Here is a 19,987-nt window from a genome sequence, read left to right as displayed (position 1 = left end):
TGAAAAGACATTCAAACATAGGGCTTTCAAACCACAATGAAACAATGTTACTGACGATGATTTTGAAGCCAGAGCGAAATGGAGGAAAAAAATAAGGAAAACGAACCCTATCTACCTTTTGCTATAAATAGCTAGGAAGAGAAAGAGAAACCACAATGAAACAAAAGAAGAAGCACGCATTCGGATTCGTAATACAAAGAGAATAAGTTTTAATAAATTTGAATTAAAAATAGAGTAAGAAAAAATGATTTTATTGTAAATAGCCCTTCTACCCATATCTGTTCATAAAATATTTATAACTCTGACACCGTGCACCCCACGTTTTTTTTTACAATAAAAGCATTTTTTCTTACACTATTTTTAATTTAATTTATTAAAATTTATTTTCTATTTTTTAGTTGGAGATTCTATAAAAGCCTATGCCCAGCAGTGAGCAGATAAAGGCTGAAGATGATGATGTATTTTGTTAGTTTTTTTAAACTATTATTTATTTTTCATTTTTTAGTTGAATTTCAATTTTTTCAATTTCTTTAATTTAATTTTTTTTTAATATTCAATTGTCATCGGTTCCTAATAAGTATAACAAATTTCGAGTTAATCCGACGTTTTGAAGAGGGTCAAAATCATGTTCAAAGATTCCGTTACATTCTAACATACATACTTCTGAAGCTAATAAAAGCGTATTAAAAAACGGTCAATTTACTCAATCCTTAGTTATTTTCAGCCCATTAATTTTACACTTTTAAAACACTCACAATGCCTTCAGTGGCGAACTGTTCCATCAGAGCAAAGAGAGAGTAGGGTGTCCAGGCTACGGTGAACGCGATGATCATTATGAAAACCATGGCGGTGGCGCGTGCTTCGGCTCGGCTCACTCGACCTAGACGCTGCGAGTTCTGTGAACAATAAGTATTATTAGACTAACTGACCCGGCAGACTTCGTAGCGCCTCAATCGATAAATAAAAGACCTGAACTTTTGTATATAAAAAACTTAAAACAAACAAAAGGAATCCGTCCGACGGGGGACACATCAAAGGGAAAACGAAATTGTTATTTTTATTTAATTCCGAGCATTTTTATATTTATCTGCCTTTTAAAACCTTCTCTGGACTTCCACAAATAATTTGAGACCAAAATTAGCCAAATCGGTCCAGCCGCTCTCGAGTTTTAGCGAGACTAATGAACAGCAATTCATTTTTAGATATATAGATAGAAGATATATTTATGACAGGCCCAAGCAGCATTACTGTAATTAATAAAAACCAAAAAGTACATCAAGCTTGAAAGATTCGAAATTTCAAGTAACGTTTAAATGACGAACTATTCCACTCTATTTATTCTAAATGTAATTTTTAATAACAAAATTACTAAATAAGAATTAAAAAAAATAAAAACACGCTGCTGTAATTAGCGCTTTGAAAGGAAAAAAAAAAGGTTTTAGACATGATAGTTCGTTCTAAAGTATATGTAAAAAAGGTTTATTATAATTTTAAAATAAGTCTTAAATTATTGTGAAACCTGTTTTTTTTTCCTTAATCACTTTACTTTTGTCAAGCTATTATCGTCTTATATCAATGGGTATACTTTGAGAATAGCTGATCTAAGATGAATTATGCCGATTGATTAAATTCAATATACGTATATCATAAATTTTTCTAGGGCTTTTTTTGTAGAAGCCAACGCCGCTGTGACATTTAGGCGTTAGAAAGGCTAAGTTACTGATATCTGGGCAAACACTGAGTTCCTGTGCACACCACGTTTTTTAAACGCGCCGTCGACGCGCGTTCGTAGCGATACAGACGCGATACGCACGCAAGTCAGACGCAGCCTGTAGACCTTTGCACACCTGTATTAATTCAAATACGCGTTTGAATCGATACAATCGCACGGTAGCATCACGTTTGTATCGATACCAACGACAAGAAACCATTCTGTGGGATAAAAACGCGCCGTCGACGCGCGTTTGTGGCCATACAGACGCGACGCTCACGCGCGTTTGTATCGATACACTTGCGCGTTAGCATCGCGTTTGTATCGATACAGATGACAACAAACCGCTCTGTAGGATAAAAAACGTGGTGTGCACGGGCCCTAAGCTTCATCATGCAGGCAGATACTAGATAGGCTACTTTGGCTCAAGACACACATACATAATGTTGAACAATACATAAATCCATTGATAATTTTAAGTAAATGTCGTCGCCAATCTCTAGAGACGACGTAAATTTTTATTGAATTAGTCTCTGCGTAAGCTAGTCAAGAAGAAACTACAGATTTATTCTTACAGTTCTTATGAAAATTTTATTAAGCCAATTAACTTACTACTTAATAGTATTAACTTCAATTAAGAATCCGTAATTACCTAACTCTGCATATAATTTAGTTCTCGAAATGAACAAATTTAAATTCAAATAATTTTGAGAGTACAATATTTAGGTACAAACATTTTGTTTTGCATGTCACGTTTTTGTCGCGATGGAAGTTTAATTCAGTCTGTGCTTGTTCGTGAATTATTAATGTACAAAACGTAGCTTTGCTTTAAAAAAATGTAAGTCGACCTCAAATCGTTAGATGTTTGAACTGGAAAATTTAAACTGTGAACACATATTTATCTGTACACGTGAGCGTTTGTGCAAACCATATTTTTTATGAAGAACGAATTACTGCTGGCCCGAAGGCCTTTCCAGTTTCACCAGAACAAGTGGGCGAGCAAAGTCGCAGTCAGGAGTGATGGCATTTGCTAACAGCTACCCAAGCGCCTCCATAGGAGACCTAACAACTTAAGAGCACCATGCATACCACTCTACACAATGGCCCCTTTTAGGTGCTTACTAACAAGGGACAGGTAACAGCCCTCAGGGTCGGTAGTGACGCTCTATACAGGACAGCTAACAAAAGTTGGATGAAAGAAGGTGAGGATCGTGATGAGTGGCGTGCAAATTTAAGAGACCTATGCCCAGTAAATGCCCAGCAGTGGAGCTATAGGCTCATGATAATAATGAACAGACAAAAATTTTAAAATGCCAAAAAAGTATATTATTTCCAAGCAATGTATACACTTTATAATTCAGTCGCGATAAAGTGGAATACTAGATCGAAAGAAATAAGCGGCATATTCAGGTACTCATGCTTATTAGGAATATTTTTTGTATCTTAGTAATGGTTTGCCTTGATATTAGAGATACCAAAAAGAAATTGTCACACCCTTGCTGTCAATAGCAATTTATTGTGTACCAGAAATAATAATAATAAAAATGATCTGTCATTACACGATACTTAGAATGCAAAAGAGATCGAGAGGGCGGAGAGGGGCAGACGGGGAAAGTAAAATTAGAAGGGGAAGAAGAGAGGGGGAGAGAGAAGGGTAAATAAATATATATTAATCGCAAATTTAAACAAATTAAAAAACATTTCAAAACATGTACCTCTTCTATTTAGAAGTATTATTTTTTTATTGTCGTATAGGCAGACGAGCATACGGCCCACCTGATGGTGATTGGTTACCGTCGCTGATGGACGTTAGCAGAGCCAAGCTTTTAATACTAATCGTTTAATACTCGGTCTCTCGGGTCAATCTCGGGGAATTATGCTACTGAAGCGTTAATACTTTACGTAAATAATAAACGAATTGCAGCTTACTCGTTTCAAGGTCCTGATGATGTTGACGTAGCTGAAGGTGATCACAGACAGCGGCACGATCTGTCCCATCGCAAACAGGAACATGATGTAGGTCAGAGTGTTCGTGGATTGCTCGTGCCAATTCACGGAGCAACTACAACAAGAAATCTTTATATACCTAACGCCGAATGCCAATATACAAAAACTTTTTTCTATTTTTAATTATTATTTAGTTGGTTTTTTTTTCTTACCTAAGCTGAGAACCTTGAGAGATTATTTCAGCGTAACCTTAACTAGTAGGTGAGCACACGGGACTCAAACCTGACGACGTTGCTAACACGAACCCTAGCACGAGCCGTGCTTCGCGGAATCTACCACCGGATCGGAAACGCGACCCACTGAGAATATCCGGCGACAAACTCAGTCGGCTGTGTCTGAGGGTTAATTTACTCGTCGAGCCCTTCGTCGCAAGCGACGGGTTCGACGAGAACGATGACCGGTGCTTGAGGTACCTAACAGCGCCGTTAGTGGATCGGGAGGATCCGAAATGACGTGTTTTAGTTGGGTGAGTGAGCTCTCGGTCCACCCGGTGTTGAGTGGTAAGGAGGCCCACAGATATCAACAAAGTAAATGCATCCTTGAGACATGAGTTGTAAAAAGTACAGCAAAAATACATTTGTGTAAAAATACCTACATCATTAACAAATTGATCGAGAAATCGATAAACGAATTGTTGGGTCAAATATCTAAGAAATACGATTTAAGTGTTTCGACAACATATGGCTAATGCTTCTATTTAAAAGCAATATTCAAGTTTCAATTGTAATAAAATAGTCTGGTGAATCTTTTAAGAAACATCATTTGAAATTATTTCGTATGAAAAGATTTCCTCATTTATTCATTTATGTACACACAGAAAACAAGACATAGTACAGAGTAATAGGAAAATTATGTACAAAGGCGCTGCTTATTTCTTTAAGAAATCTCTTCCAGCAGACCTGCGAGAGGATTATGAGAATAATAATTAAAAGTGATGAGTGTGTGTAGAACAAATAACACATAACTAAAATAACAAATACAACATGAGAATTATAGTAATACATTTTCTTTCGTCTTTTTTAACCTTAACCCAATCGATTACACATTACGGCAATGCTATAGTATAAAATATAAATTCCTTAAACATTCTGATGTAAATTTATTTGATGATAAATAAAAACAATCACATCGTTCGTGATCATCGCCTCGTCGTCAGTACCTATTCTTACCGGGATCCCAGTTTCAGTCGAAGTCACTATTTTTGTCCAGACTTACCTAATATTGGCGGCCTCGTTGACATAGTTTCCCCATCCCAACAGCGGCGGTGTGGTCAGGGCCAACGAGTACGTCCAGATAAACATGATGGACAGAACCGCTCCTTTCGAACTTAGGTGGCGAGATGTCAAAGGCCTGGTCACCATCAGGTATCGCTCAAAAGATATGACCGTTAACGTTGTAATTGAAGTTATACCTGTAAGTAAATAAACTGTTGATATACTTTTTAATGCACTGGAAATCGGAACTTACTATAAACTAGATGAAACATTCGTCCATGATCGAGACTAAACTGTAGAAAGTGATTTAAAAAATGACTATTTCATAGTTTTGAAGTAAATGTGTAAGTTGAAGTAAAAAATCTGAATTCTCAATGCGAATTAACATAGAACAAAATCCTTGAAATACTACTTAAAATAGATTTGTTCATTAGTTTATTTACATAGGAAATTTAAAATTAAACGCCTTTTACGCATATTACAATTTTTTTTATTAATCTTAAACTTATAGAAGATGTTTAGCTGTTTAGTTCAGCTAGCTACAAAAGCGTGTTTTTAAACTGTTACTTATTTTTTATTCTGTAATTATGATAGTGTCATGGTAAAGAAGAATGAATAGGTTTTGTAGTTAATCAGGTTATTAGGTCGTTCTGTGATTTATTTCGGATTCGAAACAGCTCCTCCAATGTATGACTATTAATTACATAGGATTCTCTCTGTCAACGCATTGCGCGGACGGAGGAGTATGAAATTTTTTTTTTTTTTTTGCTTAGATGGGTGGACGAGCTCACAGCCCACCTGTTGTTAAGTGGTTACTGGAGCCCATAGACATCTACAACGTAAATGCGCCACCCACCTTGAGATATAAGTTGTAAGGTCTCAGTATAGTTACAACGGCTGCCCCACCCTTCAAACCGAAACGCATTACTGCTTCACGGCAGAAATAGGCAGGGCGGTGGTACCTACCCGTGCGGACTCACAAGAGGTCCTACCACCAGTAATTACGCAAATTATAATTTTGCGGGTTTCAATTTTATTACACGATGTTATTCCTTCACCGTGGAAGTCAATCGTGAACATTTGCCGAGTACATATTTCATTAGAAAAATTGGTACCCGCCTGAGATTCGAACACTGGCGCATCGCTCAACACGAATGCACCGGACGTCTTATCCCTTAGGCCACGACGACTTCTCACACTTATAGAGAATATAGAGAAGGAGTCCACAATGCCAATATTTTTTTTAAATAATGCATTAAAGATACTTTAAATCAATATAGAAAACATTACACACACTACCATGTATTTGACACAACACATACATAAAAATATATTCTTTGTTTACTCTCAATTGGGAAACTTTTGTTATTGTTTAAAGTCTGTGGTCGAATTGAAAATAGATTAATATTTTTGTCTAATTTATAATCAATTAATATTATTGATCTATAGTGCAGTTTTGGCGAATACTGTGATTATATTATCGAATTATAATAGGGTTTGACAATAGAACCATAATAATTTTTAAGCTTATAATTTCAATTAATTAAAGTCGAATTTCGACTACTGCGGGGCCACTAGTTTAGACTAAATACAGACTTAAGTCGCGTGTTAATTAATTTTAAACTAACACTAAAGTACGGATAAGTTTATTATTTCACACCAGTGCTTCTCACACTGACTTAGACATAAAATACTTTGGATGACTGCGTATTTCCTTTCTGATTCCCGAAACTAATTCATTTCCGAAACTCGAGAATGAAACTTCTTGTTGTCTTGTATTCTTAGAGTGGAGGCTATGTTCATTAATATTAAAACATAGCAACGATGATATTAGAAAAGTCTTTGACTTAGTTCGATTGTTTTATTAAAACTAATAATTTATATCATTACAGTAGCGTTTTCTGTGTTATCATCATATTAGACTTTTTTACCATCTTCAGCGCAATATACAAACGGTTTTGTTTTTGAATATTTTTCAAATAGTATTTTCCGGGTTTTTTTATTGCCTAGATTTGTGGCCAATCTCACAGCCCACCTGGTGTTAAGTGGTTACTGGAACCCATAGACGTAAATGCGCCACCCAACTTAAAATATAAGTTCTAATGTCTCAGTATAGTTACAACGACTGCCCCACCCTTCAAACCGAAACGCATCACAGCAGAAATAGGCAGGGCGGTGGTACCTACCCGTGCGGGCTCACAAGAGATCCTACCACTAGTAATTACGCAAATTAGAATTTTGCTGTATGTGGTAACCATAGACTATAGTTACCACATTGTAAATACCCCACCACTTAAGACATTGCGATCCGGTAGTAGATTCACTTGCGAAGCAGCTGCTCTTGAGCTGTTAAGTCTCCTTTGGAGGCGCTCGGGCAACTGGTAATAAATTCCACCCCTCCTGGCTGAGGCTTTGCTCGCCCACCTATCCTGGTGAAACTGGAAAGGCCTCCGGGCCACAAATAATCCCACATTCATAAAAAAATCCAAGTCTCAGCTTATGTAATACAAGCTTTAAGCTGAATCTGACGAGCGCTGCAGATCTAGACAGAATGACTAACTTACTCATACGGGTTAGTTGTACGCCATTAGCTCAATATATACCAGTTGACGATCGCAGTACTCTGATAAAAATACACAGAGAAAGATTTGTCCATTTTTCGGTGAACCCTATGATTTGGACCCGGTACCTCCTACTGTGGAAATCGGGTTGATGTTTTTTTCTTTTCTTTCTGGTATATAATTTTTGAAATGCTACTGAAACTTCGACGTAATTTCTTAAAATATACAGTGATTTTAATTTCATGATATCTATCGTGTCGGATATCCGATAAATACCAGATAGGCTTGCGTGTACCTATAACGATAGAAGCTACTTTTGATCATTAAGGAAAACATGATATTTCAGCATTACCTATTATTATAATTATAGTAGACGTATCTTAATTAAAAATTAATTGCAATAAAAACAAAACTAAAACGAAAAGCTCTTATTTACATTTAATTAAGAAAAGGTTTATACGTTTTAATGATGAATCATAACTTGAAATAGCCTTTATTATTATTCTATCTCTGAATATTATTGCGTCGTGTATTTCATAATTTCATAAATTCATCTATTATTGTTAGCAAGTCCGAGAAATAATTTAATAATTAAGCTGATTTCGATAGACTGGCCGATCCGTCCGTCGGTATCAGGATCTTCGAGGCTATTCTGCGATTATCCCTTTGCTCGTAGACTAAGTGAATAATACTTATTTCAAAACCCTAGCAGATGTGAAGAGATCTCAACTTTCAAAGGAGACCTTGCAGAATGGGATAGCGAATATTTCTATTTAGACAGATCCGCAATGACCTCCGTGGTGAAGGAATAACATCGTGTAATAAAAATCCATGCCTCGAAAATTTAAATTAGCGATTTTACTGGCATCTTGTGGGTCCACATGGGTAGACTCTTCCCATTACTGCGGCAAAGTAGTAATTTCTTTAGGTACGAACTTTAGGGCAGCCGTTGTACTATAAAAAAATGAGATTTATTATAGAACTCATGTCTTAAGGTGGGTGACGACATTTACGTTTGTTGATTTCTATCGCTCCAGTAACCAATTAACACCAGCCGTGATCACTTTGATTGGAACAGAGACATTCTATCTTCGGAAGTCTGTTACGAAAGCGATTTATAGAGAAGTATTATTGCACCCCCTTCAATATACTAGTGGATTTTTATTATTATACGACCCACCTGATGGTGAGTGGTTACCGTCGCCCATGGACTTCAACAATGCCTATGTAATTTGCAAATGAATTTAAATGTCACGAAAAAAAGTTTTTTTTTTATTGTTTAGATGGGTGGACGAGCTCACAGCCCACCTGGTGTCAAGTGGTTACTGGAGCCCATAGACATCCACAACGTAAATGCGCCACTCACCTTGAGATATAAGTTCTAAGGTCTCAGTATAATTACAACGGCTGCCCTACCCTTCAAACCGAAACGCATTACTGCTTCACGGCAGAAATAGGCAGGGTGGTGGTACCCACCCGCGTGGACTCACAAGAGGTCCTACCACCAGTAATTACGCAAGTTATAATTTTTGCGGATTTGATTTTTATTACACGATGTTATTCCTTCACCGTGAAAATCAATCGTAAACGTTTGTTGAGTACGTATTTCATTAGAAAAATTGGTACCCGCCTGAGATTCGAAAACCGGGTGCATCGCTCAACACGAATGCACCGGACGTCCTATCCCTTAGGCCACGACGACTTCTAAAGATATGCTTTAATTCGTTTTAAAACATGAATTAAATGAAAAACAAAAAAAGAGAAATTAATTTTGTTTTATATTAACTCGATGGCGAACAACAACACGTCTCCCAATAATACATACATTTAAAATCTTAAAAAAAAAAAAAAAATTTTGTTCAAAGGATTTCAACAATCGGAACATTTCCTACTCTTATATACAGATACCAACGCACGTTAGAACTATTCAGGTTGTCATCGGCAGCCATACCGTTATTTCAACATGGCACCAAGACATTAATACGCAAAAATATGTACATATGTTTTTGAACCGGTATGGCGTGTTTGATAAAAAATTCTGTATTTTATTTTGTCTACAAATTTTTATTGAAGCTCCGTGTATGTAGGTTCCAGTACAAAATCTTTGACCTGAAATATTTGTTTAATGGCCCGCAGATTTAAACTGCTGGACATAGGCTACCCCAGGGTTCGCCACAATGACCAGTGCTCCGCAGCCTGCGTCCATTCCTGCGCCCTTTAGCAGGTCAGTACACCTCGTAGGAGACCTACCCACCCTGCACTTTTCGAAACATAATCGCTATTGGAGAACTTTTCGGCCCTAGCAGCTATGTGCTCTACGGGCAATATGCCCACTGCCACTTCAATCTAGCAATCCTTCGGGCTATGTCAGTTACCTGGTAATTTTGCGAATCCCCTCATTACTGATTCGATTTCCAATGGTCTTTAAGTGACATTGAGCATTCTCATTAAACCCATTATCCGCAGCCTCGTGTTTTTTTTATTGCTTAGATGTGTGGACGAGCTCACAGCCCACCTGGTGTTAAGTGGTTACTGGAGCCCATAGACATCTATAAGGTAAATGCGCTACCCACCTTGAGATATAAGATCTAAGGTCTCAGTATAGTTACAATGGTTGCCCCACCCTTCAAACCGAAACGCATTACTGCTTCACGGCAGAAATAGTCGGGGTGGTGGTGGTACCTACCCGTGCGGACTCACAAGAGATCCTACCACCAGTAAAACGCCGTACGCCATTACCGACAACTTACACTGGTCAAAGCCATTTGTTGTTAAGCACTGCGGTATTTGGGACGAGAAGCTTTGTCCAATTTACGGCTTATAGTGGAACACAGTAATATTATTGAATCAATGGTAATTAATTATTTTTTAACATCAACGAGCTTTCTTCATTAGTGCTTAAATTCATAGCAGTCATCGCGTCTACGCCTAAGATTTTTTTTTTATTTTTTTTTTATTGCCTAGATATGTGGACGAGCTCACAGCCCACCTGGTGTTAAGTGGTTACTGGAACCCATAGACATCTACAACGTAAATGCGCCACACACCTCGAGATATAAGTTCTCAGTATAGTTACAACGGCTACCCCACCCTTCAAACCGAAACGCATTACTGCTTCACGGCAGAAATAAGCGGGGTGGTGGTACCTACCCGTGCGGACTCACAAGAGGTCCTACCACCAGTAAAAACCAGTAAGATATTTCATCTCATTCATTAATTACTCAAAGACTTGCGAAACTCAATAACAATATAATTTGAACCGGTCTCCGTCTTTGTATTTTACGAATCTGGAAGCGTATTTCAGAAGTCATCATCCTTAATTGAAATGCAAACTGTTTGTTTTGCAACTCTGCTCAAAACTTTATTGCTGTTCGGATATCCGTTGAGTTTCGTGTGAGTCACATGCTACGCTTGTTTAAAGAGTATGAGCCTTGAGGGGGAAATAATCACGTTGGAATATTCTTTTGTTTTTGTAAAATAGAACCAAGTATAATTTGAAAAGTTAAACATCACATACCACGAGAAGAGTTAAAACCGAGAAACATTTAACCGAATTGGTTCCAAAATTGTGAAGATAAAACATACACACAAAATATATATGAATCATTTCATTCGTCATGTAATGTATATGACAGAGCGTGGTTGGTTCCATGGTCTTTATAAAATGGTGACGTCAGCGTTGCTGACGCCATTCCCGTCATCATTGTCATTGCCTTCCATAGTGACAGTAATTAAGACTCACTTTTCCAATGAATTCCGTTATCTATATATTAATACTGTTTCGTACTGAAACAGATTTTCGTGTTTCTATATTTTTATTAATATCGAGTATTAGGCAATACATCTTCAAGACAACACAAATCTTAACCTAGGTGCAGTAAGGTTCGATCTTGCCTGTAGACGGCCGACTAGCCAACCAGAAGCTTGCTGAGCAACCCCTCCAAGCCTACGGGCAGAGATCGCCGTCGTATAGTAACTTAGCACACGCGTTCCGCGGCAGACATTCTTTTATTACAAACAACAAAAATTACCCAACGCAAGTCACGCGTAACCATTAGAACCAGCGACAATTGTTCATCGTGTACCAGTCAAGGGACAGACGGTCCCACCTCCGGAAACGACGCTGAGCCCAGGGAGCGCGAGGCAGTGGAAGGAAGGTGAACCGGTAAGTCTTCAGACTTATTTCGTTCCTTACTGTACAAATACGTTAAGGAAAAACTTTGTATCCTTTTTACGAAAATTGCGCGGACGGAGGAGTATAAAATTTCCCACACTTATAGAATATATAGAGAAGGAGTGCAGAATGTTAATATTTTTTTAAATTATGCCTAAAAAATTTATTAAATCAATAAAAAAAACACACCCTACCATGTATTTGACGCACACACGCATGCATACTATTTATTTATTGTCAAACTTTTGTTCTTGACGTCTGTGGTCAAATTGAGAATAGATAATTTCATACTTCAGTGGAATCATAGACCTATATAGGTTACATACTTCAGTGAGTTGAATACATTAAATATTGTTTCTCTTTATTAATATTTTTCTACAGTGTAGTCTTGGCGAAATTTGTGATTACAGAAGTATAATAGTCTTTGAAAATAGAATCATAATAGTGTACAAACTTATAATTTCAATTAATTATAGTCGAATTTCGACTACCGGGCGACCACTAGTTACATTTCAAGTGTACTCAGCTCCGTTCGACAGTTCGAGCCAGAACGTGTTGTGCTTTTTTTTTAGGATTGAAGGATTACTGGTGACCCTGAGGCCTTTCCAGTTTCGCCAGGACACGTAATGTACTGTGCGACAATATTCACTCGTATTTTTAATAGAAAGTGGTCAAGCTTGGTCATGAATTCTCTTGAATAGCGTGTTATACAGTTGTTGACGTGTGTAACATTAAGGAAACAGTCAATTTTAACTATTTCAGTCAGTAAGTATCTACAGTCGACATCATTACGCCACTTCGAGAAGGCGGCACGTCTAGAAAACCCTCTTGTCATGGCCGCTGGTAATTACATACCCGATTCTGTTGAACAGTCGACGCCGCCCTAAGCACGTCATTACGATAAGCCCGATCCATTAATGGTGCTTTTAGTTACCACAAGCACCGGTCAGCGTCCTCGTGGAGCCCGTCTACCGTATGGTAGATTCTGCGAAGCACTGCTCTTGCTAGGGCCAGCGTTAGCAACACTCCCGGTTTGAGTCTCTTGAGCTCACCTACACGTCAAGGAGAAGCTGAAATAGCCTCTCAAGGCTATCAGCATAGGTAGGGAGAAAAAAATTAACTATTTTTAGTTAGCTAAATAGTCACATTGCGCGGACATATACTATATAATTGTAGTTAGGTAGATAAGAAATTAAAATACTGTGCTTACCAAGTAATGCCATGAAGAATCCATACAGAACGCACATTGTGTGCCCGAAGATCCATCGATGGAACAGAGCCGAGATCAAAGTGAATGGATTCCCGAGAACGGACACGGAGAAGTCCGAGCAGACGAGGTTGAAGAGTATTATGTTCAGCGGCGTCCAGAGCTAGAAAAATAAGCTTTATAAATGTTACAAATAAAGATTGAATTGCTATGAACTGTTATGTTACAAAGTATGTTTTAAGAATGTTACCAATTTTGCAAGCTTCCACGTTTTGCAAACAACTGTGCGTTTTGAATAAGCTCACAGCGATTAATCCCATATCTCAAAGTTAACAGCGCTATTTAGTTAACGGTTTCTATAAATTCAAATTCAAATTCAAATTCAAAATCATTTATTTCAACTTAGATGTCAGTATGACACACTTGTTGAATGTCAAAATACAAATAACAATGTTAACTCTACCACCGGTTCCAAAAAAAGCCACAGTCCTGAGAAGAACCGGCGAAACAAACTCAGCGGGTTTTTTTTTTTGTTTGTGCTCAAATATTTTCTTTTTTTTAAATAAATAAAAATATTTACAATAAAAGAAAAAACAAGTCAAAAAATACAATTAAAAAATAATAATAATAATGAAAAATGAAAAGGCCAGGAGCGAAAGCTAGAGCCATTAAAGTAGGTGGATTTTAATTGTATTTTTTCCGGTGTAAATATCGTCGCCCAATTGAAGAAAACAATCGAATTGTAGTGGCTGTTTTTGTTTACAGAAATAGCACTGATGGAAATAACATTGAAATAAAGACTTCCTCAATATCCAAACATGAATACTTTCGAAGTAAAATAAACAGAAGGTGGAGTGTTACGGCCCGTGTAGATTCAGAGCCTGCTCAATGAATATCTTACAATAAATAAGTAACTTCGAAAAACCTTTAGAACAGTATTTACTAAGTCGTTTTCCTCTTTTATAATTAAGATAAAAAGTATGTACGTAAAATTTTGAATTACATCTATTTTGCCTACCTTCTATGCACTATTTAGAGATTACTGGGTATATTTTTGTTAATTTTTATTTTATTTATTTATTTATACTTTATTTTAATTTAAAAAAAAATCATAACATTTTGTTAGTAAGAATTATTATCAGGCATACATTACATTGCGTTACAATTTTTTTCCTTCCAAGTGCCTGCTGCAAAGGCTATTAATCAGGAGTCCCTCGATCTTGCTCGATATGACGCGCACTCAACGCAATAACGATGCACTTCTCTTACGCATTATTGCAAAGAAGTCATCGGTGTGAGATGTCGCAAACATTGTGGATGCACCACAAAAGCGCGGCAGTGACAACATCATCTTAAACGCATTATTATATTCAACACGTAGGGCATTGTAAGCTCTCCGCGTATATGTGGTCCACAGACTACTGGCGTAGAAAATTCTGATAAGCTTTAAAAATTTAATAAAATACAAATTATTGCTAAGATGAATCATCGAGCTACCACCCGGTTTTAAGTGGTTATCAGTGACATGACCACATGAACGCCGTTATCCACCTTGAGACATGAGGTCTAAGTCTTAATTGTGCAGTATAATTGCCGTTAGTGTTAGTTAAGCTGCTTTCACACTACGCTATAGTATAGTGCCATGTAGTATAGCAGCGTATACTTAGCCAATAATATACTTAGTCTGGCCATAAATACTGTTACAATTAAAAATAAACAAAATATTACATTTGAATTTGGAACCTGCTACCTTTTTTATATGATTGCTCATTAGGTTTTCTCATTTTGGCGCCAATACATTGTACTATATTTTGCGATATTAAAATGGAGTGGGGTGATAAAGAGAACCGAATCGCTGTGATTGCATTACACAAAGTAGGGATGGAGCCAAATGCAATTTTTAAAACTCTCCATACGCTTGGTATTAGTAAAATGTTTGTGTACCGGGCTATTAATAGGTGCAATGAGATCTCCTCTGTTTGTGACAGAAAAAGATCTGGCCGTCCACGTAGTGTTCGTACGAAAAAGGTGGTCAAAGCAGTAACGGAAAGAATTCGAAGAAATCCTGTCCGAAAGCAAAAGATTCTATCTCGAGAGATGAAGATAGCACCTAGAACCATGTCGCGTATTTTAAAAGATGACTTAGGACTTGCAGCCTATAAGAGACGTACTGGTCATTTCTTAACTGATAATTTAAAAGAGAATAGGGTGGTAAAATCGAAACAACTACTGAAGCGGCACGCAAAGGGAGGTCATAGAAAAAAATTGTTTACGGATGAGAAAATATTTACAATTGAGCAACATTTTAACAAACAAAATGATCGTATTTATGTTCAAAGCTCTAAGGAAGCTTCCCAATAAGTCGACAGAGTGCAACGTGGGCACTATCCGACTTCAGTGATGGTTTGGTGGGGTATTAGCTATGAAAGAGTGAGTGAGCCATACTTTTGTGAAAAAGGTATCAAAACATTGGCACAAGTGTATCAAGATACCATTCTTGAGAAGGCAGTGAAGCCCCTTAACAACACCATGTTCAATAATCAAGAATGGTCCTTCCAGCAAGACTCGGCGCCAGGTCATAAAGCTCGGTCTACGCAGTCTTGGTTGGAAACGAACGTTTCGGACTTCATCAGAGCTGAAGACTGGCCTAGTCCCGATCTTAATCCGCTGGATTATGATTTATGGTCAGTTTTAGAGAGTACGGCTTGCTATAAACGTCATGATAATTTGGAGTCCCTAAAACAATCCGTACGATTGGCAGTGAACATTTTTCCCATGGAAAGAGGGCGTGCTTCTATTGATAACTGGCCTCAATGTTTAAAGGACTGTATTGCAGCCAATGGAGACCACTTCGAATAAGCTTTTTATACTTTAAATTGTTTTACATTTATGTATTAAACTAACACACTGTAAAAGTAATAAATGTTATTTGCAATAGATTTTTTTTATTTTTTATTGTAACAGTATTTATGGCCAGACTAAGTATAGTACAGTACGGTGTGAACGCGTCCATAACAATGTGTGGTGTGCGATATTGTTGTGCTATGAGCTATATGCTATTATATTATAGCGTAGTCTGAAAGTGGTTTTAGTGTATTGAAAACGTATTACTGCTTTGCGGCAGAACTAGGCAAAGTGGTGGTGGCTACCCGTGCGAACTCACAAGACTATTTTTAGAGAATATTTTGTTCGGGAATTGATTTTTTTATATTGTTATATAATACATGTATCATATCCTACATCGTAGAAGACATTCGTGAACGTGTGCTATGTACGAATTTTATTAATAAAACTTGTCTTCGAAAATAGAGTATCGCCATAGTCACGTTGCCCGATCGATATACCAGTACATCAAACGTCTTCTGCTTCAGACAACGATAATATCTAAACGACTGTACAAGTTGTGTTTGTAACAAAAATGGAAATATCCTTTTTGCTTTTTTTTTGTTTTCCTTCTATTAAACTCATTTATTGAGTGTCGATTTACACACCAAATACGCAAAATAAAGTGGAACAATCTTGATGCTATCGGAAACACGAATATCATATTCAGTCTATCTATGACAAGTAAGTCTAAGTAAGCTATAGCAATAAGTAAACATAAAAAAAAGTAAAAAAAAAACCCAACATCATTCTCACCCCTCTTAGTTGTTATGGATACTGACAAAACAAAATTTTTGTCAGTATCCATAACAAAAAAAAAACAAATCTTTCACAGAATATTAAAATATAACATGCCCGGAAATCGATCTTCGAAGACACAAAATGGAAAACCCGGGGGAGTCTCGATGCTCCGTGGCAATAACAGCGCTTCGCGTTTTTATGTCGCTGTTCCTTTCACCAATTTCGAATCTGAACAGTAACAATTTAGAAATAATGCGTGCTCAAGATCTTCACTGCGTGAAACGAAACGCATATCCTCATTTTTATATTATCTGTGCATTTTTACATTCAATCACGACTTTGGCATAATCATGAAGTTAATAAGTACCTACAACAGTAACTCTATGGGCATAATAAATATATTAAATGTATAATCTATAACTTTGGCACCTTTTTATAATTTTTGGACTTTTTGGCGGGAACGCGAAGAGTTAAGTTGTGTGATTAGTTTTAAAATTTGTCTATTTAGTGTTTCTTCAGGTTTAAATGTGTAAGAACGGTGGTTTATTAACTGTTTAATATCTGTGAAAGCGCATAAATGTGGGAAAATGAAACAAAACCGCTAGACGTAACTTCTCAGGATCCTCCAAAAAGTTCACTAAAAAAATCTCGGTAAATGACCACCATTTTACTGAGATTATATTTCATGCCATACCTATTATATCAATCACTTCATTTAATTTCATCCCAGTTGATTAACGTCTCAAATTAATAATCTTCATTTCATTTCACTCCATATAATCATTTTTCATAAAAATAAGAATATAAATTAAAATAAGACGTGACCTAAAGGTCTTAAACAAAATTACGGCTTTTGCAGCTTTTTTATAAAGTTTCAATTAATCTAATTAACAATCTCGGATTAAAATTATATAACACTAGCAACCCGCCCTCGCTTCGCTTCGGAAACATTAAAACACACATGAAACCAAAAAAAAAAAAAAAAATTAAAAAAAGTAGCCTATGTTCCTCAGGGACAATGTCGGCTTCTAATGGAAAAAGAATTTTTCAAATCGGTCCAGTAGTTTCGGAGCCTATTCGAAACAAACAAACAAACAAATCTTTCCTCTTTATAATATTAGTATAGATCACTTCCACAAGACCGACTTATTATTTGTGCCAAGCCTGGACAATGCGATTAAAAAAACTTAATAAATCTAACCTTAAAAAGTACACGTTGTCGGATGTAAATATATAGATACTATGTAATTATGAAAAATTGTTATTAAAAAATCTCGTTTTTTTAAATTATATATTTATAAATTTTATCTACATATTAAAGAAAAAACCCTATTATTATTTTCGCTTTAGAAATTTGCATTTATCGAATGTTTCACGGTTTTGACCTCATGATGAATAAATTTGACTTTTAAACTAAAAGTTTGAATTTATATTTCACCCTGAGGTGAATCAATCGTCTAATATAAATTCAACTTCGTGTTAAGATAAGCGTCATCAACTTCTTTGACATGTCTGCTGTGTACTTAATATTTCTTTACCATACGTGATATTAACATTTTTGCTTTATTATTCATTTGGGTTTTGACGTATTAAATGAAGTGATTAGTTGTCGTAGGCTTTATTGTTTTTAACGCCGTCGTTCAAAGGGGAATGCCCATTTCAGGCCCAAAGCGGACAATAGATTAGAGAAACAATACGTACTTAGTGCATTAATTTTGTCATAAATAACTTACTTTACTTTCTTACTTTCTTCCAAATAAGCGCCACTACAGTTTACAATAAGTAGTTTTAAAAAAGTAACTCTATTGAAAAACCAAGGTTTTTTATTTTTGCGGGAAAAATATTGCCAGCATCAAAACCTTTTACGTATTAAGTAAACATTTTAAGTATTATCATTAATCAGTCGAATTTAATCGATTATAAGCACATAAATAAATATCAAAGACATATCCATTGGACTTTAACTTGTAACTATACTTGAGACCTTAGAACTTATATCTCAAGGTGGGTGGCGCATTTACGGTGTAGATGTCTGTGGGCTCCAGTAACCACTTAACAGGGTGGTTGTGAACTCGTCCACCCATCTAAACAATAAAAAAAACTTTACCAGTATTGTTATTTAAATATGTACAACTAAAACAAAAACATAAAAAATAAAAAATAATGTGTACTCGTAAGAAAAAAGATTAATAAATAAATCAATTATCGGTTATTTAAAAAAATTATCGAGATATGAATTTCATGTAATTATTTTTCTTTATACTGACAACACTGAATTTAATCTGACTGACTGACACTTCGCTTGCTGCTTGTGCTTGCGTTCAAAATGGATGTGATTTATTTTACTTTTATCAATAACGTTTCATACTACGACTGAAAAACATTGTGTGAATTGTGGTTTTAACCTGACCGAGATTTAAAACCGTGTATATGCTCTCCTGTGCTATTTTTAGATGATTTACTAATTGTGTATGAAGATGAAGAAAACATAGATATTTAAAGAAGTATGTTTGTTTTTTTATACCCTAATAACTACAATTGGATAAAAATACATTAGGAACATCTTAAACACTAAGAAAAGAAAAGTGTTTGAAGTATCTCACAATGCGACACTTATTTATATAGAAAATAAACCTCAAAACGAAATTTTATTTTTATTATATTTTTTATAATAGTGGCGTCAATTTCAATATATTTTTTAGATATCCAATACATTTAAGAATTTGAATCAGTCCATTTTTATAGTAATATTTGATGTCCATCTTGGGCCTAGCACACTATGGAGAGTGGGCACTCCTCTTTGTAAGTGTCTTTTCGACTCCAATCATTCGTCCAACTTCACTATAAATTCCATCGGATAGCGACAATCTCGACGGATCGCAACGGTTGCATTTAAACGATTTTCAATTTCCCTTGAATCTTTCCAATAAAGCGGGTCGTCGGCAGTAAAATGCTCTGAATATACGTCTTTTACAGTTCCGTATTAGAATCATAAAATTAATTAAAAAAAATCTTTAATTCCTGCGATCAGTCGCCATAATTATAATCAGGTGAGTTGCGAGAGGTCAGGGTTAGGTGAGGCAAAGCCAATAACTCCATCTCCCCTTTATAGAATAGCGCATCGACTCTCTTAAGTATTTTAATCGTATTTGGCTGCAAGAGTATACTACTAATAGCCCAAGAGCCCGCGACAGCCAGACCTTCGTTATTTTATAAAAGCTGAAAGTTTCTCTGTGTATGTCTCCAACACAGGTAAGAACGACTCGCGATTATAGAGTTTCGATTGTGGTTACTTGGGCAGGTAACAGGCAGTAAAGGTATATAAAATAGTACCTTAAATTCGTTAAAGTATAAAGGTCTTTTTTTTTATATTTACTCCAGAATATCTTTAGAAATCATGATATCCGTTGCCGGACACTTTTTCCAGTTGTTACCCCCTGCCAGACACCCCTAAACTTTAATAAATTTTAATTATACTTTCGTTATACT

General features: G+C 36.2%; 1 protein-coding gene across 1 annotated transcript in view; it reads right to left on the bottom strand.

Annotated features, from left to right (window-relative positions):
* LOC114244381 (parapinopsin) overlaps positions 1 to 19,987 on the bottom strand; it is a 71,079-nt gene that overhangs the window by 7,126 nt on the left and 43,966 nt on the right. Inside the window, exons 3-6 of the mRNA XM_089734790.1 lie at positions 12,878 to 13,037; positions 4,934 to 5,129; positions 3,641 to 3,773; positions 756 to 896 (exon numbers count right to left, since the gene is read on the bottom strand). Coding sequence (XP_089590916.1) covers positions 756 to 896; positions 3,641 to 3,773; positions 4,934 to 5,129; positions 12,878 to 13,037 — 630 coding nt within the window. The remainder of the gene's footprint in view (positions 1 to 755; positions 897 to 3,640; positions 3,774 to 4,933; positions 5,130 to 12,877; positions 13,038 to 19,987) is intronic.

Source organism: Bombyx mandarina, chromosome 18 (genome assembly GCF_030267445.1).
Source record: "Bombyx mandarina strain Sakado chromosome 18, ASM3026744v2".
NCBI lineage: Eukaryota > Metazoa > Arthropoda > Insecta > Lepidoptera > Bombycidae > Bombyx > Bombyx mandarina.
This window is presented reverse-complemented; position numbering and strand designations above follow the sequence as displayed.